At 39.9% G+C, this 26,679-nt stretch overlaps 3 protein-coding genes across 5 annotated transcripts in view; 2 read left to right on the top strand and 1 right to left on the bottom strand.

Moving 5' to 3' along the window:
* The window catches only part of smap1 (small ArfGAP 1), a 100,783-nt gene extending 98,567 nt beyond the window's left edge, over nucleotides 1-2,216 (top strand). For both annotated transcript variants that reach the window (XM_057342618.1, XM_057342619.1), the window contains one exon: nucleotides 1,220-2,216. In XM_057342618.1, coding sequence (XP_057198601.1) covers nucleotides 1,220-1,354 — 135 coding nt within the window. In that variant the 3' untranslated portion in view covers nucleotides 1,355-2,216. The remainder of the gene's footprint in view (nucleotides 1-1,219) is intronic.
* Nucleotides 2,217-2,371: 155 nt separating this feature from the next.
* On the bottom strand, nucleotides 2,372-23,035 carry b3gat2 (beta-1,3-glucuronyltransferase 2 (glucuronosyltransferase S)). Its single transcript, XM_057342622.1, has 5 exons — nucleotides 22,732-23,035; nucleotides 22,029-22,600; nucleotides 16,708-16,852; nucleotides 7,288-7,436; nucleotides 2,372-2,972 (listed from the first exon to the last, which is right to left on the bottom strand). Exons 2-5 carry the CDS (start codon nucleotides 22,593-22,595, stop codon nucleotides 2,886-2,888), a joined length of 948 nt encoding a protein of 315 aa, XP_057198605.1. The 5' UTR covers nucleotides 22,596-22,600; nucleotides 22,732-23,035; the 3' UTR covers nucleotides 2,372-2,885.
* ogfrl1 (opioid growth factor receptor-like 1) overlaps nucleotides 16,876-26,679 on the top strand; it is a 40,463-nt gene continuing 30,659 nt past the window's right edge. Inside the window, exons 1-2 of one of the 2 annotated variants that reach the window (XM_057342620.1) lie at nucleotides 16,876-20,617; nucleotides 23,677-23,836. The gene's annotated coding sequence lies outside the window, so the exon portion shown is untranslated. Of the gene's footprint in view, nucleotides 20,618-23,008; nucleotides 23,123-23,676; nucleotides 23,837-26,679 lie in introns of those variants that run through there. The other variant, XM_057342621.1, reaches the window with a different exon arrangement.

Genomic DNA, 26,679 nt, shown 5'->3' with positions numbered 1-26,679 from the left:
TAACACCCCTGTCGTATAAGAAAAGTATTAAGAGAAAAAATGTGACACGGATGTTTCTGCGCCAGCTGCGGTTCTCGCAGTGGCATAGAAAGCTTCCTGCTGTGTGTTTTAAGTCCCGTTTACCCATTCCACAGACGAATTTAACATGTTGTTTTTGTTATGTTTGTGCTTCGTGTATTATCTTTAACCCGATGATTGTGTCATGTAGTTTGCCGTTACCTTTGATATATGCTTTAGTTTTTCGTCTGAACAGTCCTGTACAGTGCTCTCGCCATTGTTGTTCAAATGCTGTCCATAAATAATAGTTATTTCTTCTCAGACAATGGAATTTGCCTGTCACTTTGTCTGTTGTTAGATACGTATTCACTGGTGGACAGTAGGCTACATTTAAGTTAAACTGGGCGCAGTGATATGGAACTGTAATTCGGTCGACAAATCTGGAACTACTTCATAGGTGTGCGTTTAACTGAAAAATAATGCACACCCGTCGAACGTTCGTCAGCCAATCAGAATGAAGCATTCAACAGCCCCGTGGTATAAAAAAATATAACGTACATATATATATACAGTGTATATATATTTATATATATAGTATGAATGTATATTAAAAAATATAGATACATGTGGTTGTCTATAAATATATATAGCCAAATAATTTCTGTTTACTTGGGAAAAAATAAATCAAGTGTTTAGTGAAATAACAGATTTTGGCGTTTTTGTTATTTTTGTTATTATAACCCTAATTAGAAAACTGTAACACTTCACTTCAAGGTTGTATTTGTTCACATGAGCAATACGTCTACACCTTTATTCACATTCATTTTCGTTTCTAATTTAATACATTTTTAAATCAAACATGTTAACATTACTTAATGCACAATGAACTAACATGAACAATTGTATTGACATTAACTAACCTTAACAAACATTAATACTGTACATGCTGGTAGCTATATTGTTCATTGTTACTTCATGTTAGTTAATGCATTTACTAATATCAACAAATACAACCTTATACGTGTTTTTAAAGACATGCATAAAATTTAATATTGTAAGAATGCTTTTAAGACTTATATTTATTTTCTATCTATTTATATATATTACTGTTGATTGCAAAATTAGAGGAGTAATGCAGCGCTTTGACAGTGATCATGTTTTGAAGTCATATGTCTATTGAGGTTTCACACATTTTCTCTCTCTCTCTTCTTATCTTCATCAGATTAACCAGCAGATGTCTGGAATAAACCTGAACGGCTCTGGTGCTCCAGTGGCATTCGGCCCAGCCGGTGCCCCTATGGGTGGTTGGGTGGCACCGCCCTCGGGTCAGACCCTAAGCACCCAGCTCTGGAAGTGAGCGAAGGTGGAGGAAAGGGGCACAGCATCTCTCCATGAGTTTTATTCGTGTACTGTTTATTTCTCTTTCCCATCATTATGGCTCTGGAGAGCATCGACTCTCCAGGCAAAGAGCATTGCCTTCTGTGTATTGATCAAGTGAGAGAGTGTGGAGTTTAAGAGACTGGCAGCTTTGTCCGTCTTTTATTTGCAGTTTTTTTCTTCTATATATATATTTTGGGGGGTCAGACACGCATATCAGCTAAGAAAGCTGCTGGACCAATTATACAGGCTTCTAATATATCTTTACCAAATCAATAGTGAGTAATAGTATTTAAAAGACAGAGGTATGGCTATCAAATTTGTGACTTCCCATCTCTTTCCGAACTTCTGTGTATAGGCCCCACGTCCCCTAACCCTGTAGCAGATATCATATAGACCCATGTATTGTATGTAATCATGAGATAGAGAAACCCCTCGCCCCCCTCTTCATTCTCAAACCATCTCATCCGTGTAGCTCCATCTTTACTGTGATGTTTTAATGTGTGCGTTACAATGAAGCACAGTGAGTGAAAGGCAAATAACCCTGGACGACTTTACATCCGTTACTGTGATGGCTAACGGGGGGCAGGGGATATATTAGGGGGTTGGGAATTGTTACATTTTAGTGAGTTTTTGAGAGTACGGAGCGTGCAATCAAACACGAGTTCCGTCGCTGTAGCAGAGCATCTTTCCTCTCTCACAGGGTCTCTCTGCTGTGCAATAATATAAACATCTTCACCTTGTCATCCAGGTTTATTTCTAAAATGTGTTTACATTTTCTGGTGCCTAGTACAGAGAAAGAATTATGTTATTTCGTGCATTAAACAGTGAATAGCCATGAACTTTTGTGTGATCATTTCGTCTGAAGACGGATTTATTGTTATCTTTCTCCCGATTCCCCCACCCTTTTTTGCTTTTTAAGAGGGTCGTTTGGTATAAAGACAGCAGTAATCCAGAAGGTTATGTCTTGTGTGTGCTATGAAACGCATATTAAGACTTTTCCAATTTTGAACACATTATTTTTTATTTCCAGGGAAATGATGAATTTGCCTTGAAAGTATTGAATTTTTTTTATTTTTTCTCTTGAGGGTATTTTTGCGGTGTTACCTTCTCTACCACCTGTCGGTAGTTTCAGTGTGCAGTGTTCAGACAACCCGTTCTTTTCCTCTGGTTTACAGATGGATTTTAATTTGATTCTCTAAATGGCAGTCCGTAGTCTGCTAATGGTCTGTTCACCACAGACGCATTGGAAAGTTTTTACATACAGTAGCCTAGTTTTTATCCTTTATCCATGGTTTATCCACCGGCGCCATGTTACAGGTAATCCAGTGTGTTTCCACAGTGATACATCCCAGCACACCAGTGCATGTCAATAAAGAAACCAGTATAACTCCATAGCATTTGATCGATTGAACAACATTGTCCCCAGAGTAGGTGTTTTATATTTTAGAGTCTTCCAAATGCATGTGGGCTTCTGGTCCATCTGACAGTTCTCGAGCTCCACTAGTCCACTAGACTTCGATATAAAGAGAATCCTGCTGCCGCTTTGGTTCATTGCCCAGGATGACCTTCTCGGTGCGGGTGTGCCAAACCAGGACCTGAAAGAAACCATAAAAAAATGTGAGAGCAATGCTAGAATGTTACCATCAGATATTTGAGGGACCACGAGACAGGTGCATGGAAAACAAAGCAAAGGTACAATGCAACCGAGAAAATAAGGTCAGTCTCGGTTTCAGTCTGATGTTGCATTGGAGATGTTATAGTCTGCTGGTGCGTGAAGGATGCTGGAATAAGCTCTCTCCTGATCTCCCTTACCTATTACACATCTTAATTATATCAGGCTGAGCCAATGCAGGGCATGAGCGCTGTTAAAATGGCCGCAACCAGGTGTGACGCGCCAGTTCCCAAACACATGGCACTGCAAATTGGCTTGTTTTGCATAACAAGGCTAATTTAGCATAACTATAAGGCATAAATAAGGTGCAGCTTGAAGCTATAACCTCAGAAGTAACCCGTAGCACGCTGCGGTTGGCCTGCGGTGCACAACCTGATAACAAGATGTATTCCATTGGTTTGTTTTGTATAGAGTGCACCTCAACATCTCCATATTGTATGTAGGTGTTATTATGACACCTTGTTTTTTGTGGTTGGCTAAAAGTTTTCAGTCTGAAGTTCTGGTATATGGTAAACTGGGATTATAATTGGTTTGTGGTGCTTTCTTGTTTTTTAAGATGAAGTTATGCATGAAAAATGAGCACTTTTGCTTTCATGTAATAAATTCTTGAATATTTAATGGTGATAATGTTATAGCTACAACTCTGCTTGCTTAGGTTGAATGCAGTGATGTAAGAGCCGGTGTGGAGGTGTATAACAGCTATCCCATGAGCTCTTATTATTGTAAATTAATACAAGAGGTTATTAAAATTTAAACTTCATACTTTTTGGACTAATCTTGGAGCACTTTAGCTATTTATCCATGAAAATATGAGACGTTAGGGCCATTCTACAGAATCGGTGCAAAATCGAAGTTGGAAACATCTTGAAAAAACTGTTTTCCCAGAATTTTTGTTTTTGTGCAAATTGTATAATATCAAAGCTACATACTGTATATCTCAAAATTTTGCTGTTAATTTTCATATTGTAATTTCAGAAAGTTTTGGAATATTCTTCCTCTCCCCAAATTTTGTCACTACGAAACACAATAATATATAATTTAATAAGAGGGATTATATTTACATATTAAGATTTTGTTTAAATCTACTTTTTAAATGAATTTGTTGCTATTTTAAAAAAATTTTTTCACATGTTAATCAATTTCAGTTACAATTTTAACAACAATTCAAGTGTAATTTATGAGATTTGTTGTATTTTGAATAATCCAATCTTTGTAAAAGGCATAAAATTGATCATACTGATTTCAAAGTTAAGGATTCATTAGTTTATACATACATTGAACCAAACACTATCATAACATCTTAGTTGATCCATGTTTCAGGTCATGACACACATTTTCAGTAGTGATTGTAATGTTTTGGTAGTGATCACAATATTTAATTTGCACATCTGAATCAGACTTTCAACATTTTATGTTAATACAAATAACTGATGCGCAGCCAGCACATATAGCAGACACCCATCTGACAGTAAATATATAATAGAAAACCTACAGCTCACATACTATATCACTACTAAAACATACAAAAATACTAAATAACTGTTCGGAGTTTTGTTTATTTCCCCAAATAAAGGATTAAGTGTTCCTTTTTCTCACTATACTGAAAACAATTTTTGTCACTATCAAAACAATGATTCCCAGTGATACGTTTCGGTCGTGACTGTTCTGGTAGTGACAATTTTTGAATACTTTTGAGCCTAGCTCAAAGATGCTAATCAGTGACGTTCCTTAAAGTTAAACACAGATTTTTAGACTTTTGAACACATTTAATTCCAAATGTTAAGACAGAGCTACTCACAGGGTAGCTTATTAGAGAGATGGACACAGTAATGATTCTTGATCCTAAATTTAGGGGTGTGGCTAAAATCAGTCTCAGCCAATGGACTAAAATATTTCAGTAGTGACATTTTTTTTACATAGTTAAAAACATTTTTTTTACTTCACTTTTTAAAAAAACTTCATTTTTTTAAAACGACAATGGGAAAACTGCAAAAAAAAGAATATAATTTTCATAATTTGAAATTTAGGGGTTTGGGTTCGGGACACCCATCTCCCAATTGAAAGTACTCAATAAATGTTGATTTTATATATATAAAGCTTACTGATATTATATATATTATTGTGGGTTTCAATAGATAATAGAAGGATCTTAGTAAACAACTAAGATTTGAATACTTGAATTTGTTTTCATTTTGAAATTTGAGACTTTGCAGTTTGCACAAATTCTTTACAATGGCCTCCTAAAGAAATTCAAGAGCAGATGTGTTTTAATATAATTCTGTCATCATATACTTACACTCTTGTCATTGACTTTCTTTCCTTTGCCGAACACAAAAGTCGATACTTTGATGAATATTGGTAATCAAACAATGGTGGTCCCCATTGACTTGTATTGGTTTTGTGTCCGTACAATAGAAGTGAATGGGGACCAATGGTTTTTGGTTACCAACAAATATACAATAACAACAATATCCTTTGTGTTTTGCAGAAGAAACAAAGCCATAGAGTTTTATATCAAGAGGGTAAGTAAATTATGAAAGTTTTCTCTCTGTTCTCAGTTGACCCATTTTCTAGCCTTATTTCAGTTTCTCTTTCTGACTTTCACCCTCTGTGTTTCTGTCCTCCTTGTCACATTCATTCAGTCTGATTACTCGGCACATGAACCCCTGATCCAATGACTGCCCTTCATTCTCAAGTGCATGCTGGGAGTCGGCCATATCGGCCTGCCCACAGGCTTGGTCACAGTCATCCACAAGGGAGCATCAAGAACACTTGCTTAAATGTGACCTTTCTTAAAATTCTCTCTGGCTGTGCTCCACTTAGCCGGACGCCCTCTCACACCCATGTGTGTTAAGATGATGAGGAAGAAGTGACCAAGGGGTCAATGTTAGTCTGGTTAGCATTGCTCCGTGATCCCCTGCTTGTAAAGGCCGTAACTACACCATCTGGTTTTAAAAAATCGTTCTCCTTTGAGGTTTGCTTAAAATTAACTGTGTATTCTAATGAAATAATTGTAAAATGTTTGAATTGTTCTCAGAAGTTAATGTTTTACCAGTTACCTATTAGCTCTTAAAGGGTAGTTCACCCAAAAACGAAAATTCTGTCATCGTTTACCCTCTTGACTTTATAAACCTGTATGGCTTTGTTTGTTCTGCAGACAACACAAAAGAAGATATCATCTGTATGAAGAATGTTGGTTCTTTGACTTCCATTGGTTTTGTGTCCATACAATAGAAGAACATATGATACATAACAGTTTTAACTCTTGTTTATAAGTAAATGAACAGCAGCTACGCTAATTATTCTCTCTCTGCCCTCCTCCCCTACCTCGGGATAGATATATATAATACAAATATAAAATGTGTATGTCTAATTGAACAAAGGCACAAAAATGAATATACTGTATTAAACCCCCACTTTGAAGGTTGCTGCCACACAATTGTACTGCAGGAGTGAAGCCACACTCTCTGAAGTGTGTTTACAATGCACATTATTCTGTCTCCGGTGTAACAAGATGACACTTAGCTCATTGGATGCTGTTAGAAGCGTGTCCTGCTTTCGCTGGTGTGGGTGATTAGTGGAATTGTCAGTCCTGCTAATAGTCACTATTAATAACCCAGCGCGGCTACCATTAGGGTAATTGGGTGATAATGATGATGGCAGTCGCCATGATGTGCTGTACGGTAGAAAAGAGCATTTTGACACATAAGGTGAGCAGACTGAAAAGGTTTGGGTTCAGTGAGATTCCAGCACCTGAGATAATGGGCCGTGGACGATTTGTAGACGCTTTTAGAGTCCGAACAGGTCCAAATACACAGAAATGTGTTTTTCAATTGCAAGCACTTTCCGTGTTATTCCTGCGTCCACTTTTGCACTATTGACACCAGATTAAGAAAAAAGTAAAGGAGAAAAAGCTTTTTTGAAGTTTTGAAGTTGCACCAAATGCTTGAGATGAGTCACAATGTTCAGCAGAAGCTCAAGAGTTGAGGCACTGCAAACTTTTTGTCAATTTTTTATTGAAAACACAATATATGTATGTAAATCTTTCTAATACCTACAAAAAGCGCAGAACATATCTGTTACATCATGTATGCATGTTGTTTTTGAAATGGGTTTAAAAAAAATCTACATTAAAATTATTACAGTGTTACCAGGACCCTTGCAACGTTTGTGTAGTTGTTATAGGAAGTTATAATCAACATTTTATAATAAGGCAAAATGCAGGCTCATCTACTGACCTGGGTACAGTTGCGTGCCTTTGGTTCCAAATCCTCAACCTTAGTGATTTGTTTGAGGAAGTCGGACTCCTGCATCCCTGGTTTTGCTCCTCTCCTCTTAAACATGGCACGAGGGTTTGACAGGATAACCTGTAGGTTCACTGCAAAACCTGCCAAAGGTAAGAGAATGTATTTGTACAATAACACTGTAAATTTGAACTTTTTGGTACATCTTAAGGTGTTAAAGAGTACAGCGGGTGTTCTGCTTCGGTGACACACACATATTTTCCAGTCTGCTGCCCTCAGTTTATGGTTCTCTCCATAAATAGGGGATAATAGGGCCACTTGGTGTGAACTAGCTAGTTTGGGACCAAATGTTGGTTCAGAGGTATTAATAAACTTATTTTAGTAATTGTATTATAAACCCAAAAATTAGATAAAAAGCACAAGTTTGATCTTTTTCCAAAAGTAAGGGTGAGTTTTTTATTCTGAACTAGTTTTATATTATACTGTAAAAAATCAAATTATTGCAAAATAAATAAGATAAATAAGTAACTTGAACATACTGTAGAATTTTTAGTTAAGAGTCAAATTATTGTTTTGCATATATGAACAAAATAAGCCTACACATGTTTCTGATAAAGTAAAGTAATAAATAATTTTGTTGACTGGACTTAGATTCTCAAGTTTTTGTTACTGTTAGTTATCTGTTGTGTTTAGAGTTTTTTTTTAAGAATGATGGTTTTTGATTGTTACCATGGTTGAGGTTTGTGTGTTAAACACAATGCTAAGTAATGTACAGGCAGCCGGTTGTTATCGCAGAAATAAGCCTCCGCTTCGCGTCGGGTCCTGATCACACTGATGGGGCTTATTTTGCGATAACAGCCGGCTGCTTATACTGTACATTATCCCGCTTATTACACGGCTACTTGCCACATGAGAAAAAACTGGACATAAAATGTGAATTTGAAATATTTTATTAGCTTGTTTTTACCGAATGCAGACCTTCCGCGAGGAAAAGCCGTTTAGTTTGTCGTTTTTAAAGTAAGAAACTACGTTCAAACGTCACTAACAGGCAAACTGGTTTAATCATTTGTAAATATAATATCATATGTGTTATTAAAAGACGTATTTATAATTAATTTTTGTGTAATATTAAACTGCCCCTCTCAAAATGATTTGCAGCATCCGGGTTACAGGGTGTTATTAATTTTGAGAGGTTGTTATTTGAAAATAACAACCCTTGGAATGTCGCGACTGGCCAATCAAAATCAAGCATTCAAATGAGCCGTGCAATAAAACGTCTTGGTTACGTATGTAACCTCAGTTCCCTGATGGAGGGAACGAGACGTTGTGTCGAACCTACAGACAGGGTTCGCCTTGAGAACCTATCATCTTCTGACTATTTGGAATAGGCCAATGAAATTGGCGAATGAAATTTGCATGCCGGACTCCGCCCCGGATATCCGGGTATAAAAGGAAGACGGCGTGCTCATTCATTCACCTTTTGAGCTGAGGAGCCTGAGCATCCCTCGACCACTGTGGTGGGCGGCCAGCGTTGTGGCATAAAGGACACAATGTCTCGTTCCCTCCATCAGGGAACTGAGGTTACATACGTAACCAAGACGTTCCCTTTCTGTTGGTCTCTTGACGTTGTGTCGAACCGACAGATGGGGTTCCTCTGGAAAATGCTACAGCGCTGTGCTACGTCACAATCTCTAGCGAGGCGACGCTGACTGGCCTAGGCGTGTCAGACGTGAGCGCCATCGCGAAATTTGTGGGGGGGGGGAAGGGAGGCGGAAATAGCGCACTGACCCACCTACAGGGAATGGGGAAGGCGCTTTCGCAGGCATATGCCCTACCGGTCGCCGTTTCTCACCTGTTGCCCTGCAAGACACGGGCTGACACCGATTCCACTCGGAGGTTGTAAAACCTCGCGAAGGTGTTGGGCGCATAGCCCAACCCGCAGCTCTGCATATGTCTGCCAGAGAGGCGCCCTGAGCCAGTGCCCACGAGGAGTCCACACCCCGGTGGAGTGTGCCCTCACTATCAATGGACACGGGCTATCTTGAGACCGGGACGCCGTAGCGATGGTGTCCACGATCCAGTGCGCCAGTCTCTGTTTGGAGACAGCCCTCCCCTTCCGCTGACCTCCAAAACAGACAAAGAGCTGCTCAGAGCTTCTGAAGCTCTGCGTGCAGTCCAAGTAGAGGCACAATGCGCATACTAGACACAACACGGACGGGATTGGGTCTTCCTCCCCAGTGGGGAGCGCCTGCAAGTTCACCACCTGGTCCCGAAAGGGAGTGGTGGGAACTTTTGGGCACGTAGCCAGGCCGTGGTCTCAGGATCATGTGAGAGTCTCTAGGCCCTAATTCTAGGCACTCTGTGGACACAGAGAATGTTTGTAGGTCCCCTACCCTCTTGATGGAGGCGAGCGCCACCAGGAGAGCCATCTTCATCGTCAGATGAGAAAGAGCGTCGTCTCCCAGGGGCTCGCAGGACCACGTCAAGGTCCCAAGGGGGTACGGAGCACGGACGAGGCGGATTCAGCCTTCTCGCGGCCCTAAGGAACCTGATGACCACTGTAGCGAGGAAGGCTGGACGAGAGCCGTGGGGCAGGAAGGTGGGGCCGGTGGCGTGAGTGATGAGTATCAGCTGTACGCGCACCGGTCCCGCATGCCTCACGGGGAGCTAGGGAGCATAAGAGGACGAGCGACGGGACTGCCGACGAGAGAGGACCGGGCCCGGAAATGTTAAGTTTTATTTATGTTTGTGTGGCCGGCAGTCGACCGTGAGGTGGCTGCCGGCCTTTTACTTCCGTGTTATTGTTTGTTTATTTTTGATTAAAGTTTATTGTTTAAATGTTCGCCGGTTCCCGCCTCCTTCCTTCCCTACATTGAACTTTGTTACAACCACATCTCTGTGGGTCTTCTCCTCAAGAAGAACACCAGGACGAGAAGAGGCGCCACTTCAAGGCGTACAGCCGCCTAGTGGCAGGGGCCCTAGCCTGGGTGATGGTCTCCAACACAGCCGGGGGTAGGCCACTCAGGATCTCCTCGTCCCGTCCAGGAGCCAGACATGGAGGTTCCAGACGTCTGGTCTCGGGTGCCACACTGTGCACTTCCCCTGCGAAAGAAGGTCCTTCGTCAGGGTAATCGGACAGGGGGAGTTGTTGACAGAAGCATCAGCTCTGAGAACCAAGTGCGGTTGGGCCAGTAGGGCGCAACCAGTACCACTTGATGCTCCTCTTCCCTGACCTTGCACAGCACCTTTGCAATGAGGCTCACTGGGGGGAAGTCGTACTTCCACCTGAACGGCAGCTTGTGTAGGTGCTTGTTCAGGGTATGCAGATCTAGGATGGGGCGCAACCCCCCGCCTTTCTTGGGAACGAGGAAGTACGGGCTGTAAAACCCGCTGCACATCTTGGCCGGAGGGACGGGCTCGATCGCCTCCTTTGCCAGAAGGAGGCTGACGAGGTGGTGGCTGCCTCCAAAAAGAACACAGTTACTCGTGACCGCAACGTCTGAATCGTCATCCACCCGCAGTGCGGGCAGGACGTATCCACAAATGCTGCCTCAGCGTGCCGGAGACCCAAACACTTGAGGCAGATATCGTGTCCGTCCCTCTCCTCGATGAGCGCGTTGCACCCACGAGAACAGCGCATGCCGTGCTGGAGAAATTTGCTCTTTTAGATAAAAAAGGAAAAAACTCGAACACCTCCGGAGCTGCCGAGACGCCCAGGCGAAGTCGCTGCGAGAAGGGACAGTCCGCTGCACCACGTTGTAAGGATCCAGCAGTGTAAACGATCAAAGATCAGAGAAGAGATCATCAGATGCGAAGGCTCCGAAGAACAAAAGGTGAATGAATGAGCACGCCGTCTTCCTTTTATACCCGGATATCCGGGGCGGAGTCCGGCATGCAAATTTCATTCGCCAATTTCATTGGCCTTTTCCAAATAGTCAGAAGATGATAGGTTCTCAAGGCAAACCCCATCTGTCGGTTCGACACAATGTCGAGAGACCGACAGAAAGGGAACCAGTATAAATGCACTCAACACAAACTGTTACATGGTTATTTGATCAAAGTCTTGGTCTGTTTGAGGCAGAAAACATTTCCTATTGTATAGTAAAAGACAAATATGTTTATTTTTTAACAATCAATCTATATTCTCTATTCCCTGTTTTACAGTGTATCCGTCCAACTGTTTAAAAGGGAAGATTTGCCTGTAGTGCTTCAAAAATACAACTGGACTATAATTGATGCATTTTCTCATAGGATCAGGTTAAACCCGTCCCTCAGCTGCATGTGGGTCAGAAGGAATATTTCACCCTCTCATTTCCATTTCTCTCCACGACACGACCACGGTGCCATAAACGGAGAAGGACTTCAAATTTCACTGTAGGGAATATAACCCCATGTTGCCAGCTTTTTATACTGGGTATAGGCTGTTTTCTAGGACGCCTAAAACCACATGGGCTTCCCTCAAATCCACAGAGGCGAACTCACGACAGTAATGCAATGTACATCTGAGCTTTAGCTAACTGTGTCCTTGTGTAGTTACAACATTTCTTCCCTCAGATCGACATGCATACTGTCAAAGTTTATTAAAATCTGAAAACCAGTCAGCTTCCTTTTGATCTATTTCTTTTTTCATAAATGACTTTATTGTCTTTTGATGTCACTGTAAGAGTATTGCAGGGTTCCTACACATGTTCCATTTCAAAATTCCATACTTTTCCAGACTCAAATATACAGACCATATTTATCAAATAAAAATATGGTTTTAAATGTTCACATGTACTGTATATTATAATATTTTGCCAAATAATCCGTGGACTGTTATAGCTATTCCTCAATGGAATACCTCTTCGAATTTAGTGCAATGTTAATAATTTGTCAAATTAAATAACTGTAAACCTTCAACCCACAGCAACAGAAGGATTGGTGAAATATAATTTAATTATTGAACATTAATTAATTAATGAACATGAAAAGAGGATAAAAATCCATTAACTTGGCTTCTTTCAAAATTTGACAACGTTCAATCCAGGCCGTATGCAGACATTTTCTTGAGCTACATATGTGCATTTTAGAACAATTGAGTGCAAATTAGAAGTCTTTTTATGTTTATCAGTGATGAGTTAACACATGGCCAATTTATATTTTTTATACAAATATTACCAGATTTAAATACAAGCAATCTTTCAAGAGCATTTGGGTTTGGAATGACAAATGTAATTCCTTTGACTTTTTGTGCAGCTACAGACATGGACATCAAATTACAAAAGTTGCAGACACTTGTTTTTTTGTTCACATTTTTTTTTTAATTGATATAATAATATAGAAATAGAATTAAAGAACAAGAATTCATTGATGTGTTTGAAATATTTGCAAATAATCTTGTTGTTTTAATAGGCTAACCACAACCCATAAACGCACCCAGAGTCAAAGCCATGCAGATTAGGATGAACTAGTGAAGGTCTGATCATGTTTTTGTCTTGTTTCATCATTTTGTAGTTTGCATTAGTCAGGTTCATTATTTAAATGTTGACTCATGTCAAGCACATTCAAATTGGGAGTGCAAACTCCTGATGCTCTGGAAAGAGGGAGAAAGCAATCGGTCTGTTTAGCCGCAGCTCCATGCGTTACTAGTAACTTCCGGGAAATATTGAGAGGCTCCTTGAACCGCCATTGCTGTGAAAAAAACTTTTCCATTGGACTGGAGTCTCTCTCAATGGCTCTGTTGCTGCCTACTGCGTAACATCCAATCACAGCAAACAGTCCTTCAGCAGATTTGGTCTAGCGCTGATCTTTTGGCAGTGCTCGAAACATGCTCCTAACTTCATAAAAATATATGTATTATCAGAAACTCTTAATTTTATATTTTAGAAAAACTGATAGAGCAATAGTCTGGAAACTCATAATTTTCTCCATACTCAATTTCCTTTTTTCCATACTAATTCAGACCTGGAAAACAATCAAATAAAAATCCATACTTTTCCAAAACGCGTAGGAACCCTGGTATTGGGGGATGTAAGGACTTGTTCCGAGAGTCAGAGACATGGCCTTGAAACAGTCGGGAGTGTTTTGGTGTTGCACGAACAGCTCTCCAGGGAGAGGGTGAGTGAGAGGAATAAACAGCATTTCAAGTCTATTCAGTGGCTACCGCCAGAGGTTGTTTAAAATGTTTAAAAAAAAAGAAAGATACTTTCACATGCCATATTTCCACACTCAAGATATGCATTTTCTATTAGTTTGTGAGTTCCCTGGGAATAAAGCCCATGGACCTTGCCATTGCTGTCACTATCTGAACTCGTAAGATCTCATGCATCCTCACCACCGCTAATTTACTCATTTATGTTTTGGCTATTTTGTTAATGATTTATGAAGACTTTTTACAAAGACTGTACATTTAAATCCTTAAAATGTTTGTCTTCACGTTGTTTCTGGGCCCCCTCACACTTGTAGAAAGGTTAGTGTTTCTCACACACACATTAATCACTGTGTACACCGCAAATGAAGCTTTTTGTTTCGGTTTATTTTCATGAATACGATTTTCACCCCCTCTCTGCCTAATGAGCAAAACGGAGCTATTGTGTGTTAAAAGGGGTTCTGTGTTAAGACAAGCACTTAAGCTCCTCTTCAGGTAAAGAGCAGCGCTTGAAAGCAATGAGAGGCGGTTCAGGACCTTCTCTACGCTATTGTGTTTGCTCTCGGAAGAAGGCGTACGGCAGGAATACTAAATATCCTCATTGTTCTCTTCTTTTGTTCAGAGTGAAGTGTAGCGGAACGGGCGGATTTATGAACCTTAAACAGCTCGTAGAGTTGCACGTTTAGTCTGGGGCAGGGATGTGAGGAAGCATGCTTGTTTTTGTGAGGAGAGATGTTCTCAATGACTGGTAAAGCTTGACAATGAATACATTATCTCCGATTTATGATATTATGGGTGAGTGAGATGAACATAAGCTAAGGATGGAGCAATGGAGGGGATACGGCTTTTTAGAATGGAGAAAAGAAGACTGAGATCAGATGAGAGGGAGATGATATCACCTCTTGTTATTAGTGTTTCGTGAAGAGCATTACATCCGGAGGCAGGCCTGGAGTCTAGGGAATCAGGGATGCTTTAACTTCCTCTGCAGCTCAATTTCTGACGTTGCATTCATTCCCCCCGAGCGGTATACGAGCTCTGCCTCTCCATTAGGATGTTTTCGACCTGTCAGCATGTTCTCACCCCCACCCTGTTTAATGCATTGCCTGAGAGCTCACGTTTGCTAAAATGCACAAAAATTGCTGAATTTAGCTTCCGCAAAGGTAGTTTTTGTCAATTACAGGTAGCACAGTGCGCCTGGTGCCCGATACCTTATTTTTTCCTGTAATTATAAGGTTCATCTTTGCCTGACAGATATACTGTAAAAGTGATGTTATTTTTTGACACTTAAATACGTTCTCCCATCTCAGCTTAATATGCAGAGACAGCTGAGTGATTCATAGGGTGATTTTCATTTAATGTATTAACACTGTGGTTATTTGACACATCATTGCTCTGTTTCTTATGTTATCCTGACAAGCCAGCCTGAATTTCTGGCTCATTGGCATAAGTTAATGTCTGTTTGCCTGAACATTAGTAAAGATGTAAGTTTTAGGAAACTTGTTTGATCCGAGTCTATACTTTTAAATATTTCTATTTAGAGAGGGATTTAAAATGTACATACTTTATCTTTAATGTAGAAGAGCTGTATTGACTGAGTTTGCAACCTATTACATATTAATGATCAATGAAAGCTTCCCTACTTTGTATGTTCCTTTTACATTGATTTTTTCATACATCGAGTGATTCTTAAGATTCTTAAAGGGGTCATATGGCGAGAATACATGTTTTTGTGTCTTTGGTGTCTTATAAGTTGCCCATGCATGTATTAGACACGTAAAATTGCAAAAGTTTATGTGTCGGAACAAAAAATGCATTCTGTCTAAAAGCGAATGCTCACCCAGACCTGCCTGAAACGCCTCGTGTAACCACACCCCCACAAATCTACGTCAGTTCGTGGTATGAGTTGACTAAGACCGCCCAAATGTATACGCAAGTAAGTTGGGCGTACCTGTCAGTACAATTGCTTTGGAACCTGATGTTCCAAATATGGTAAGAGGCGATACATTTCCGTCACACACTTGCAGTATTCGACCAATCACTATGCACTGGTTAACTGGCCAATCATAGCACACCTCGCTTTTCAGAGTGATGAGCTTTGTAAAAAATCTGCGCTGGACAAAGAAGAGATTCAAACATGCATGGTATGTGGAAAATACAGCGTTTTTGATCCTTAAATCTTGTATACACATTGCATTACATCTAAAACAAACGATAATATTCGTTTTAGCCGTGTCATATGACCCCTTTAATAAAAAAAATTGGTGTTTGCACACCATACATGTTCTTCTATTTTAGAGTATTCCTCAAACGCTGATTTACTAACTGCTTTCGGCAACATGTTTTTATGTTTTAAATCATCTTAATTAAGTTCATAAAAGTATCAACATGACTAAACTTCAAATAAAATATCCAAGCTGCTTCCCACTCGTCTGATGTTTTGCTCATCCACAACACAACACATGGTATTATGTGGGCAGATTTTTTTCTACACCCAGGAGAAGATGGACAGAGCGATGAGTGGGGAAGTTCAATATCTTAATACCATTAGATAAAAGTGAGAAGTCCTGTGGTGTAATTTGAAGACATAATGTTCCAGCTAATGTTCTGCCTCTCAAATTCCTTCAAAACATTTACATTCTGTAATGATTTTGAACTTTAAAAATGTCTTCACCAGTTTAGTTGATGGAAGGTCATAATTCCTGTATCTCAACTGGTAGAGCATGGTGCTTGCAGTGCAAAGGTTCATGGGTTTGATTCCCAAGTAACACACAAATGTATACCTTGAATGCACTGTAAATAGCTTTGAATAAAAGTATCTGAAAGATGATGAAATGCAGATGGAATGGAAGAGTAGAATGTGGAAAAACTGAGACTTGTATTCAGCTTCAAATTTAAGTGAAACTAATTTGCTTCTATCAATTTCTGGAATTCAAAGCTTGTGCACGATATAACCCAGAAACTGATATTTAGATGATTTTCTAAAAACTTTTCGAGCAGTACTGAGTGACATATTTGATTAATCTGTAATGCTAAATCTGCCATTATAAACACCAGGTAAATTGAAAATATGGCATGAACACTAAATACTTTTTTTTGTTGCATTTTTATGATCTAATTTTTACTATCTAATATTGATGACACACAAGTCCACAGAAGTTTTCTGTACTGTATTTATTTACCTAATAATGAGCAAGCAAATTATTATTTGCAGTTTGGGTACTTCAACAATGTACTTTGGAAAAACTGCGTTGATACGTTGTGCAAGAGAGATCTTAGTGGTGTCTTACCAGCCATGTCAATTGCAAATGGTCTGTCGGCCCTCCAGCCAGTGTACCATCCAACTACTTTCCCATTCTCTACCAGAGGACGCTCATACCTCCGGCCTCCAACGAGTCCTACTGGCCACACCGCCACTCTTCTGGTTGACCGCATCTAAACGGAAGCAAAGACATGTTATTGTATTGTAGAGTATTGTAGTGTATTATAGAGAAAATACCCACAGCATAGCCTATTATAAAGTCTTGGCTCATTTTCAGCACAAATAAATCCATCCACCTGCAAACTGCTGGAGACGGCACACATTGCTTTGAGTTTCATAAACACCATCACATCTGAATAAAACACCCGTCAACACAGAATCTGTCATTTTGTACAAGATAGCATTTTCCTTGCAAACTTTTAAACATCATAGTGGGGGTTTTTAGACAAGGAATAGAAATGATTTGTCTCTAAGCGAACAAGTACCTCTGAGTAATTTCTCAGAGAAATGGCCAGAGAAGCTTTTGAAAGTTTAATGGTTGTGCTATTTATGTAAGTGCTGTATGCAGGAGTGTGACGTGTCTGTTGCTGGCGGCCATGAGCTTTGGACATGCTTTGAAGCCGTGTCTGGTCCCCTTAGCTGTGTTTCTAATGCCTAATCTGCTTCTTCTCCTGCAGGGACCGGGGCTTTTTTCAAAGGCACTGTTTTCATAATGCTGCTCCTGAATGTGAGACTCAAAGGAAAATTCAAAGAAGCCTCTATTGCGAAAGGATGTCATCTGCAGCTGTCGGTCGACAATATGACAACAAGGGTGACAGGCACAGCTATCAAATGCAATGTCATATACACTGTTCTTTGTCAGAAGCACAACACGATTGAAAAGGTAACCTGTAGGCTCTGCCGCTTGTCCTTTTTTTACCATAGCCTATTAAGTATTATGTGACCTTGCAGGCTTTTGAACGCACAGTAAAAACGGGGACATTCATGCTGTTCGCCACAGCTTCAGCTGGAGACAAGCCATAAAAAAATGCTTGTCTAGTGTGGAAAGCCATCTGTATTTGGCATTTTGTGTGACCCACATATATTCCTGCAGGGACAGCGGATAAGAAAATCTGGCCATGTTTTGACAAGGCAGTGTAGAGAAATTACAGTTGTAGTGGAGGAATGTGTTTAATATATGTAGGGAGGAAACATCACTTTTGACAACAAAACTTGAAATGCTGCATTGACAGTTCAGAAAATGTTACTAGTAAGGGAGTGACTTTTCTGGAGTAAGATAAGTCAGGGTTCGAATTGAGGGGGGAGTGGAGCGGTCCCGGACCCCTCATAAGGTCTAAAATAATTACCCCTGGTTTTTCGTTAAAAAAAAAGTTTTTAGTCTAGTTTTAGTCAAATAGTCATGCTAAAACAAAACACTATTGTCTGTTATTTGTATAAATTTAATAAGACGCAAATTAAAATTACATTTTTATCCATGCATGCTCAAGCACGCCACATGGTGTTCAATGAAGACATGTACAGAGATGTCGCACTGAGACACTGGCCGTGTACGGATTTTCTCATATTGAAAGCGTTTATCTTAAAACTCAACAGTTAATTTTGATATTAAGTCTTTCTTTATGTACGCTGTTATCTCACATTGTCAAAACAGATGAGGTGCGGTACTGAGGGACATACAGGTGGTGGAAAACATAAGAAAGGTAGCGAAAATAATTTAAATCTTTTGCTCTCCCCAAGAACATTGCGTTCATGTGACAAACTTTTGCGTTTCCCCAAAAATATTTTTCTTTCCCTCAGAAAACGTTCACATTTCCCAGAGATTATTTTGCACTCCCTTCTGCAAACATGAGCTCCGACTTTGACCAGAAGGCTTTCGCCCACAGGAATGACATTAGTTTATTCTGCATTGGTTCATATGGATTATTTTTATATACTTGTACACGGTGACTGGCTGTTGTGGCAGCACAGCCACTGCTGACTTTGAGGCGATCCTCTCCCTCACTCGTTCCAAATAATTTTTTATTAATATTGCAAAAAAAGGGAACAGCACTGCATTACAATAATATAAAGAAAAAAAATCAAAGGACAATAAATGATCTCTACCTCATGTGGATCTCTTTTAATGGATTATCAACATTTTAAGGACATTTATGTGTCTAATGTGGTTAAATTACTGTGACCCAAACTATCATGTGATTGATGTAGCCTACTGGCAGCTCCGTCTATTTTTTTTAGGGCTGGTTATGGGACCCCCCAAGAGCTTTGACACAATTCGAACACTGAGATAAGTTACTTGAGAACAATAACACCACATGATCTATACAGTATATGCTCTAATACAGAAATAAAATGTACATAAACATTAGCCAGTGTTTGAAATTTTCTGATTCACTACACACTTTGGGGCGGTTTCCTGGACAGGGCTTAAAACTAGTCCCAGAATAATTTAAATGTTAGAGGTGTCTTCATCGAAAACAACTTACACTGACATATCTTAAAATATATCAGTGCGGTTGTTTTGTCTCGAGATGCACACCAGTAATGTTTTTGTGAGGTATGTTTTTTTAAAACGATTTAAATATCCTAATTTAACTAAAGCCTAGTCCTGGTTTCAGATAATCCCTGTCTGGGAAACCACCTCTTAGTTTCTGTTTTACAGACTAGAACCATGCAGCATGCAGGAGTTTTATTATGTTCTTGAATGTTATAATTGCATGGGTGGAGCAGGGCATCCTTCCTGCAGCTTTGGTTTCAGTCAGGAAACAACCCTTCCCATGTCATAGGCATTTGAATTGTTAATTAACTAATTCATTAAAATGTGTATTGCTAATTAAAAAAAACTGCACTGAGTCACCTATGTGTCTCTCATCAGTGGAGTTCAAGCATCAATACTCAAGAATCTGTGGACAAAGCTGACTTGGTTCCTGCCTGCAGCACCAATCAATCTGGTGGGCTATTCTAACAGGGTGGATTCTTACAACAGTACCTTCTATGATTTTCAGGCGATTACCATATAATTTTTTATGGGGATGCATTGAGAAATGTGAATTGTTGATGGCGTGCTGTCAGTTCCATAAACTTGTGTTTATGAACTCACATCTCTTTAAAGGTCCAGTGTGTAATTTTTTGAAGGATCTATTGACAGAAATGCAATATAATATACATAACTATATTTCTACATACACCACGGGTCTCCTTATACATGGAATTCTCCATGTTGTTTCTACAGTAGCCCTAAACGGACAAACTGCTCTACAGAGCGCGTTTCGTAAATACGTTATCTCCTTTGGCAAAGAAGCGAAAACACGACAACATCTTAGTTCTGTGTCAGCCACCGTAGTGCTTCGAAAGGTACAGGGAAAGTGGAATGAGCCGTTGGTTTTCAATTCGTTATCTTGATGCCGCTAAAATCTCCACATTGCTTTAAAGATTCACCCAAAAATAAAAAATAGTGTAAAAATCACTATGTTTGTACAGATTTACTGTGCAGTATGTTGTGTTTCTTTAAAGTATTTATCACTTTAATTCACACTGTGAAGGATATTGTAGCATTTGTCATTGGTACAGTAAGTCAAGCTTTTTAGGGGGTCTGCCTAATAAATACAAGTAAATGTTTTTCTAAATTTTTTTCTCTGTGTCATTAACATTTGTCATTATCAAACACCGAAAAATGTCAGAGTTGTCGGTGTTAAGCTGTGTAATGTGTTTTTCTTCAGTAGAGCAGGGGTGATCATTGCTCTGACAGTGCTCTACCCCTCAAGGGCTATTCCGTGTTCATCCACACGTCCAACTGTGTTCTGGAGAATGTAGCGGGAAAGGAGGGAGAGATGCACAAAGAAAGCATTGACGAAATGAGGAACCGAGAAAGATGGCCAAAGAAATGAGGCCGGTCAGCTCAGTTCAGACAAGAGAAACCGAAGAGTAGAATCATCGAGGAGGTAAATCAGACAATCATTTTCAAGACTTCTGTGTTACTGCAAACAAAATACTGGTAGTATAGACTGGCTTTTGTATACATGTCCTTCTGGCCAAGAGCCACCCACTGATGTGCAAAACGACCAACCATAGTTTGTTTAGTTTATATGGAATGGGGATAATTGAAATGGATTTCACATCAGTCGGAAATGTTTTTTACCATTAAGGTCACACTGTCGTGCAACTTAAGATTTTGAGGAGTTCAGTGGAGGACACTTGCCCAGTGACAAACTGAGGGTAGTCATTTTTAACAATAAAATGTTAGGGCTATACATATTTGCATATTTTGAGTTCTCATTACGAAGTGCCTCAACCTCAGAATAACTTCCACTACCTTTGCAAACGTTGGCAAACGAGTTCTTCCTCAGCATTTACATTTATGCATTTAGTAGACACTTTTTATTCAGAGCGACTTAGAAAAAGGAGAAAACCGATGAAGCATGATTCATCTTAAGGAGGCAATAATATAAGATGTGTTTTTATTGGAAGTGGAAGAGAGAAAATAGTAGAGATTGCCGGGTGCATAAACTGCTTAGACTAATCAGGTTAGTCAGCTTATTTCTTTCTTCAAGACTGGTCATAACAAAAAACCTGAAAATATAATGGTTATAAAATAATAAATATGATTTAATTCTAAAGAAATTGAAATGACGTAAAGTGCATAAGATCTAGAAAAGATCAACCTATGCATGTTAAATGAAGTCACCTCACTCTGTTATCTGTTTTGTCTGTCCTCCGCAGACAACCGTTTAAGTAGACAAATCCTAATTTCCCAGCTGTCAGGTCACTCTGTCGTTTCTCTGTGATTCCCACTGCCTTAAACTGGGTTAATTCACTCTGCTTGACTACTGGGTCGCCTTCATTTAGGTGCAGGAACCACTGTGCGTTTCGAATGTCATAAGAAATAGATGGCACACGGATGTCTGCAGGGTCTTTACCTGCTTTCAAGAATAGAGTATCACTTGAACAGGTTCTCAGGGCAAATCATCTGCGCTTAGTCACTATCATCCATATAACATCCAATCATATATTATAAAACTTCCACGAGTCCTATTTATACAGTAACCAATAACAAGAGTGAAATAAGAAGGATTGAAGAAGAAGGATTGATGCTAAATTGCTAGTTCTCATTTTCTTTAATGGAAATAAGATGCTTTTGCATAAGAGTGGTGCTTGACCATAACGTTGCAGAATTTTATTACAGTGTTATCCGTACTAAGTAGCTACTGAAAAAAATAACGTTTTAGTTACCAAGTACATGCACTACTTTACATTGTTGCTTTTATAGCTGTATTGTGGTCCAATACTGTATCACACCGTCACTGAGTCTATAGTTACATGTGTATAGTGTAGTGTTAAAAAAGTCGCATTTACCTCCTCAAATAACTCAAGGCTGTAAGTGTTATCATCATCCGCAAAGAAAACGACTCCTTTATCTTTGGAGGTGCGATGTCCCCTGAGCCAGCCGAGCGCCGCGTTCCTCTGCTCGGTAGCCCTGGGCATCCCCTTCCGCTTGAACCTGCGCGGGGTGAATACGTTCAGATGGGTGTACCGCAGCCCGGATCGGGCGAGGAACTGTGAAACCAGCTCCGTGTGAGAGTTCGAGTCCTCCACCACAATCCAGTGAAACTGCGGTACCTGGCGAAACGTGTTGGCCAGGCGGGTGAGCTCCGCTTTCTGCACCGCTCGGCTGTAAGTGGGAGTGATGGCATAAATTACCGGGGGAGATGTGCTGTTACTCCCGGCCCGGCTGCTGCTGCTGACGCTGCTGGTTCGAGTCGTCCTGGCGTCTTGCCGCTGCTGGACGTTTCCCAGCCGAGAGAAATAGAAGCTGGCCGTGTTGCGAACAGACGATCGTTTGGTGTCGATGTCGATCACGATGATCACTATCAAGATCCACGGGAGAAGGATGAAAAAGCGACTATAGAAGATGGATTTCATTGTGCCTAAGGAAACAGCGCTGCTTAATCTGCAGAATTAACAGTCCACCACAAACAGAGCAATGTAGCCTATTAGAGCACATTTAAACACTGCGCGGTAGAGCCATTATTGTATAATTACTTTCAAACGCATTTACCTAAAAAGGATCATTTTCAAACTTGTTTTAAAACAGATCCTAAACAGAAACTGCGGTCCTCGCAGTCCACGAGCGTTTTAACTTTCCATTCCCGTGCAGATCCTAAACGCGATGTTGCGATCCCATCCCGTCCGTGAAATGATGCTCTTCATACAGGGATTCCTCGGCACATATAGCTCCTCCAAAGATTACAACAGGTCATTGTTTTCGTTACGTGCGTAGCCATGGAAGGTGTAGTTACTGTATTTATTATGAAATAAATCGGATGCTGAAGGTCCGACAGACGCTGGCGCGCTCCGCAGAAATGAGGAAGACGCGGAGACTTCAAACTGAGACTTCGCCCTCCCCGCTTGCGCACTGGCAAACAGGAGAGGAGAGAGTGATATCTAGGGTGATTCTTCATTCGTTAGTCATTATATTTACTTAACAACATATGGAATCTGCTTAGACACCCGTGTTTGTATCAAAGGGTCAAGATTCTGTTGTCAAACACATATCTTTAGATGAGCATGAAATGCATTCAATTGTATTGATTTCTTTGTGGGGTTTTCTCAAAATACAGCTTTCAAATTGGTTTCTTTTAGGGAAAAAATAACTTGAGCTTCTGCATTAATGCAACTATAGGCCTACTATATCAGGAAACTAAAAAAGCACTTGTTAAAACTAGATTTTTGCAGACCAAAACTGGAAACTGAGCTAGATTGTAAAACAATTGTAACAATAATTATTCAATTTTGTTGAAGGTGGAGGATATAAACATATAGTAAGCTTGCTTTGTGTGCGAGTTGTGAGTGTGAAATCCATTCTCATTTGACAAACATCAAGATATTGCCTACATTGTGATCAAAATGGCTGACATTTTAATTGGCTACATTGCCTGTAGGTTTAAATGTTCATTTCAATGCCGTCTGTGTCTATTTGACTGCCTTGTGTCTCCATTCACAGTACGTTGACAGCTACGGTACGGATTGTGACATCCCGCCTTGTCCTCTCTTTTCCCCGGAGTGCCGTCCGCGCCAGCACAGACAATGTCAATCACAGAAAATAGAAGCAACTGCCACAGACTGCTATGACTCTTTTGTTGCGAATGACTGAAATCTGACAGGTAAAACCGCTATTGTGCTTTTCTTTGAATCTGGAATGGAAGACAGGAACTAGTGAAGTATGGAGCAGAATGGTCTGTTCATAAAAAAAATGCATTGCAAACTGTTTTGTGAAAGCAGTATTTTCTGGATTTGTGAGCAGGGCGAAAATAGGATATGATGGAATAGTGAGGATTTATGCTTTTCAAAAGGAAAAGACTCTGACACATTTTGAGACACATTAGAGTGTGATGGTTGTATAAAACATGCATTTTTTCAGTGTAATCCTTCCATCTTCCTTCTTTCTGATGACGCTATGCAGGAGAGAATGGACCATGGACTGTTTAATGGCTTTCAGTGAAAGGGGGAGGAGGCAAAGAAAAGCTGGTTATTGATGGAAAATATCCTTTCCATACTCATAGCTCCTGTTCAAGCCCACAGAATGCAATAACAACCAATTAAATCAGTTCCCCATGAAAATAGATCACAGCGCAACTAGATTAAACGATAATTTAGGTCTCAATTCAATAAGAGTGAGGCAAAGCAATTTAGATCCACACAATAAACAGGAAATATGGAATGCATTTGTCAACACCATTTGCATAGAAATTACTTTTCATCACTTTCCATTATTGTGTGAATTTGGCTTGAGTCGATACATTTTCTCAACATAACTCAATGGATCAATTGGTCTGCGTTTAACGACATTAAGTCTCTGTTTTTTAAAAGCTATGGAAACAAATTGAAGTTGGGCTTATAATGCTGTTGAATTAAAAATCGAAGCATTCAAATTGTTTCGCTTGTCCCATGTCTAATCTAATTCTCGAGAAAAGCGCAACTGGTGTTTCAACCCGATAACAGTTTAATGTGAAAGAAATCTGCTTCCAATTTTGTCACCATTACAGCTGTACGATAAAATTGGGTTTTTTAGCTGTAAAACCAAACAGGTGCACAATGTTTAATGCTTTCCAACGGTTTTGTTTCACTCAAGTATGCCTAATTAGCTCTGGACAAAGCAAAGGCGAAGAACTTTAATGAGAATTGCAGGATTGGTTTTAACTTCTGAAACCAGTTTAGATGTATGCTGGTCACGACATCAGGTCTCGAAATGATTGTTGTAACTTTGTACTCTCTTTCATGTCAAGGACACTCAAGGTGCACATTTGAGAACACTTTTCTGAAACATCCAAGCATCACTTTTTTGATTTTCTTCGTGGTACATTTTACCATCTTTTATTCATTCAAGATTTTTTTTTCAAACGTGCACTTTGGTGAACCACTTGACCCATGGAAACCACATTCTGTAACAAGTGCACAGCCGATGTTTGTCATAATCTTGAATCTGTGGCACAGTACCTAGGATTGATTTACATAACATAAGATGTCTCTTAGAGCTTAATCACAACTAAATAGAGCCAAAGTGGTAATGTGCCATTCCACCAGCCACATATTATGACTGCATTAATAGATGATGATACTCCTCCATCCGAGCCTACATCAAAGGTATGAGCCCCTGGATAAACAAGTATTAGCACCTGTGATACCGAGCGGCTCTCACACTGTGTCTGACTTCAGCAATTACCCACCAGCTCCTTAGAGACACTAAGCTCAGTTGTGTGTGTTAGCACACAAAGAATATTAATTGTCTCCAGAGCAGATCGGTGATGTGATGATACACAGCCTGTGCCATGCAGATGGTCGTGCGGCTTTGTGTCTTAAATCACTGCACTTTGTATTCAGACTGTGGAACGTGCATGCAGTAAAAGGTCATTTAGGTCTTAATTAATCTATTGGGAATTTATATATGTCCATAGAGATAGCGGAGTAGGATGGATGGATTTAGAATGTTCTCTAACCTCATGAATGCAGCATCTTATGGAATGCTGAATTGAGTTGGACCTATTCTGGCTTCGGTTTTCACACAAGTCTACTTTAATATTAGATTTTATAGCTGTGCACTGTGTGTGTGTGTACAAGTTTGCCCATACGAATATTAAATTCACGTCCAGTATGTAGTATGGCAGTGGTTCTCAAACCCCAAGATGGATCCAGGGGGGCCACAGATTTTGTGGCATTTTATGAAGTGTAGAAATGTATGAGAAATGTTATGCAATCAACCGTTAGTGTATAGCAAATATCATAATCTGTGTCAAAACTATTGTGAGAAGTCCTTGACAGACTAATATGCAAATTTGTCCTATGGTTTGACGGAAAAAAAATAGCAATGAAGATAAATCTTCATAATGTTATTTTATATGATAAATATAAACATTAATATAGGACACATGTATGATTTATTCGTCAACTACCCACATACAGTACAAGCGGATGTCCTAATTTGTAAAAAAAAATGTGTGTGGTGTGGTCCTTTAGCGTTGATAGAGCATGTTGATATTTAATTTCGACAGAGGCACACCTATTCTTTTAGTAAATAAGAAGATATGACCTATTGAATATGCTTTCACATTTCATCTGCGGCATTTGCACCTCTGCTCTCAGCTACTCGAATCTTGAAAGATGCAGAATAGAAAATGGCATTTTGATGGAGTGCTCCCGTAAAACCAAGAAATCACCCATGTTCACAATTGCATCTGGCACAGAGAACTTGGCAGGCCCGTCTAACATCACAATTAATTGGTCTCATCCTGCAACAATCTAATTTGTTACCGTGACACGAAGCCGTTAACGATAAAGAGCAGTGACAGGGTGATCAATTAAGCTTGTCTTTTCCTGGACTGTTCTGTGCTCTATGAAAACTCAGATTTGGTCTATTTAGTCCCACAGGGAGACGGACCTTGTGAGTGAAGTTAGCTACCAGCAGCCTGAAGTGCTGTTTCCATTTGCTGTATCGAGACCCTCGACTCCT

This window comes from Triplophysa rosa, linkage group LG9, assembly GCF_024868665.1.
Source record: "Triplophysa rosa linkage group LG9, Trosa_1v2, whole genome shotgun sequence".
NCBI lineage: Eukaryota > Metazoa > Chordata > Actinopteri > Cypriniformes > Nemacheilidae > Triplophysa > Triplophysa rosa.
This window is presented reverse-complemented; position numbering and strand designations above follow the sequence as displayed.

Excerpts from the sequence above, each read along its gene's own strand:
- b3gat2 (XM_057342622.1), bottom strand. The coding sequence starts at position 22,595 with ATGAAATCCATCTTCTATAGTCGCTTTTTCATCCTTCTCCCGTGGATC. Across the intron at positions 7,437-16,707 it reads ATTTGCAATTGACATGGCTG|GTTTTGCAGTGAACCTACAG; the intron begins GTAAGACACCAC and ends TACCTTTGGCAG. Across the intron at positions 2,973-7,287 it reads AGGCACGCAACTGTACCCAG|GTCCTGGTTTGGCACACCCG; the intron begins GTCAGTAGATGA and ends GGTTTCTTTCAG.